Source organism: Rana temporaria, chromosome 7, assembly GCF_905171775.1.
Source record: "Rana temporaria chromosome 7, aRanTem1.1, whole genome shotgun sequence".
NCBI classification, from domain to species: Eukaryota; Metazoa; Chordata; class Amphibia; order Anura; family Ranidae; genus Rana; species Rana temporaria.
Genome location: NC_053495.1, coordinates 135,438,540 through 135,441,714, shown reverse-complemented (window position 1 = coordinate 135,441,714; position 3,175 = coordinate 135,438,540). Strand labels below are relative to the sequence as shown.

The 3,175-nt window shown below is 45.7% G+C and overlaps 1 protein-coding gene across 1 annotated transcript; it reads right to left on the bottom strand.

The window, feature by feature from the left end:
- Nucleotides 1-822: 822 nt before the first annotated feature.
- LOC120946216 lies at nucleotides 823-2,957 on the bottom strand. Its single transcript, XM_040361036.1, has 3 exons — nucleotides 2,718-2,957; nucleotides 2,306-2,350; nucleotides 823-2,224 (listed from the first exon to the last, which is right to left on the bottom strand). The coding sequence occupies exons 2-3, from the start codon at nucleotides 2,347-2,349 to the stop codon at nucleotides 823-825; spliced, it is 1,446 nt and encodes a 481-aa protein (XP_040216970.1). The 5' UTR covers nucleotide 2,350; nucleotides 2,718-2,957.
- Nucleotides 2,958-3,175: the final 218 nt, after the last annotated feature.

Genomic DNA, 3,175 nt, shown 5'->3' with positions numbered 1-3,175 from the left:
GCCTTCTTTCGTTCTGGTAGAAGGACCAGGCCTCTGTTTGTATTGAAGACCAGTCCCAGATATTCCATCTGTTGTGAGGGAATTAATTGACTCTTTTGTTTGTTGATGATCCAGCCAAACCTTGATAGGATTTTCAGAACCATTTCGCGTTGACCCGCAAGTTCTTTGCTTGAACGTGCCACTACCAAAATGTCGTCTAGGTAGTGAAAAATCTTTATGCCCTTCAGGCGAATGATGGCAATCACTGCTAGCAAGATTTTGGAAAATATTCGTGGGGCTGTGCTGATGCCGAAGGGCAGACACCGGAATTGAAAGTGGTCTTCCCCCACCAGGAATCTTAGATATTTTTGATGTCTTTTGTTGATTGGGACGTGCAGATATGCATCCGTTAGATCGACTGATATCAGCCAATCTCCTGGTTGCAACACAGAGATGATTGTAAATACGGATTCCATCTTGAATGTCTTGGGCTCTATGAAGTGGTTTAAAACCCTCAGGTCCAAAACTGGTCTGAGATCTCCTGATGCTTTGGGAACTAGAAAGATTGGAGAATATACCCCGTTTCCTTGTTGACATGGGGGTACCGGCGAGATTGCCTTCTTTTGCTGCAAGCCGGTTAAATATTCTTGTAAGCAGTTCCGTTTTTTCTGATCTGTTGGCCATTCTGTATGGACCACCGTATTGGGTGGTTTCTGCTGAAAAGATATTTTGTAACCGTATCTGATTGTCTTGCGGACTCATTGGTCCCTGACTTCTTCCGCCCATACTCCCCAGAAGGACATTAATCTGGCGCCCACCTGGACAGGACGGGCGGATATCCCGTCAAAAAGACTTCTCGGGTTTCTTTGCGGTCTGCGCCGCTCTAGACTTTACCTTCCGCAAAAACGAATTTTGTGGGTTTTTCCAGTAGGGTCTTGTATATTCCCATCCTGGCCTGTATGCCCTGGCGTCATACGCCCTTTTGTACTCTGGCTGGGCTGGCCGAGTGGCCTGCTGTCTCTTCCTGGGTCTCTGTGGCATTAGACCCGATTTTCCCCCTGAAGCCCGACTGATAGCTTCTTCTAGGGTCTTTCCGAACAGCACCTTGCCGTTAAACGGAATATTGCAGAGACTCAATTTGGAGGTGCTGTCTGCGCCCCAATGCCGCAACCAAAGAGCCCTCTTTGCCGTCACTGCAAAAGCCATGATCTTTGCAAGTAGCTTTGTCAAGTCCATAGAGGCTTCTGCTATGAAATCGGCAGCAAGATCGAAATCCTCCATTGTTTGTATGAGTGCTTCTGAGCCTGTCTCTGCTTTAAGGGCTGCTTGGGTTCTCGTGGTCCAGACCTTGAGTGCCCTGGAGACTGAAGTTAGGGCAATGGCCGGGCGACACGCTGCACCTGCGGCTGAGTATACCTTTTTCAGATCTGTGTCTGCACGTCTATCCATTGGATCTCTAAAGGTCGTGGAATCCTGCAAAGGCAGCGCGACCTGTCTGGCCAAGCGCTGTAAGGCCGCATCTATGCCCAATGGTGAGTCCCAAAGGTCTGCCTCTGGAGTTTTAAAAGGGTACAACCTTGAGAAACGATTTTGAACGTTTGCCCTCCTTTCTGGCCTTTCCCATTCTTCCTCGAACCATTCTCGGATTTCTGGTAAGAGGGGGAAGGTAACCCCTTGTCTCTTACGGCTAGGAAAAAATCTTTTAATTTTTTCAGGCGGCTGAACATCCTGATCCCAGTCAATGGCCTCTCTTATGGCTGTGACAAATGATTCAATATATTGAAAATCAAATAAATACTCTGAGGGCTCTTCAGAGTCCGATGAGCCTGGTGATAGCGTCTCCCGAGTAGGTGAATCGTCTCGTCCTGGCTGATTGACGCTACTAACTTTGGGCCTTGATCTAGGTGTTTTGGTAGCTGAGGCTGCCTGAATACCCTCTGCTACTGCGTCTTGGATATAGTCTTTAATTCTTTTTGCCTCTGCTTCCCGGTCTGTAGCCATATCTTTAATGCAGCCGGCGCAAAGAAGCTTGCCAGGTTCGGATGGAGCCGAACATGCCCAACAAAGACCATCGTCTGGGCGGGGTCTTGACCCATCTTGCTCTGCTACAGTCGCAGAGTGACTGGATTTGCGTGCTGGGCTGGAATGGGACTTATGCGTTGCCCGAGAGCCAGACGCCTGCGGAGATTTTGAGCGGTGGCGGGACTTCTTTCTCCGTTCATGTCTTATTTTAGGGCTTCTGCTCCTAAAAAGACAACCAAGAGAAACTACTTTTAGCTCTTGGTGCGCACTCTTTTAAACTGTGGCCCCCGTTGACCCCTCCTACCTGTCCGGAGATCTTGGTGCATTCTGGGGCTGTTGTGAGCTCATGCTGTATAAAAAATCAGGACAGGAACATCAGACACAGTCCCTAATAAATATATGTATCTATATATATATATATATATATATATATATATATATATATATATATATATATATATATATATATTATTATATAAATATATTTTATTTATTTATTATTATTATTATTATTTTTTTTTTTTAAAACCTATACACCTATCTATCTACATATCCTTACATATCTGTCTCAAATACCTCTATATACACATATATGTACACTAAAAAAAAAAAATATATATATATATATATATATATATATATATACAATTTTTTTCTATTATTCTCTCTCTTTTTTTTTTTTAAAACAACACTGCCCCTTTAATAGGTATTTTTACCTTAGATCAACAAAGAAAGTGATTCAGGGTGGCAGCAGGTAGTTAGGACGATTGTTGAATACTCTGTCAGATAAGGTGAGAAAGAAAAACATCCTCTTTAAAAAGAACAGCCCAGCGCTGCAATGCTGACACAATCTCTCTCATCTCCTCCCTAGCAGGAGGCTTACCTCACACTTCCTTCTCCAGAGCAGTGGCAGACCGCACTGAGCTTTCTGCCATTGCCAGATTATATAGTACTCTGAGACCCGCCCCCCGGCACGCCTTCGGCACCGCCCCCTGTGACATCATCGCTGCCTGACAGAAGGAGGAGGGGGGGCGGGGCGGCGCGCTCCTACGGAGTCCAGATTCAGAGCAGGAAGAGAGCACACATGCTACAGCAAACGGAAGAGACACACCACAGCCCCCAATCATAAAGTAAGCTCTTCTTAAGCTATAATGCCCGCAGCTCATGCACCTGA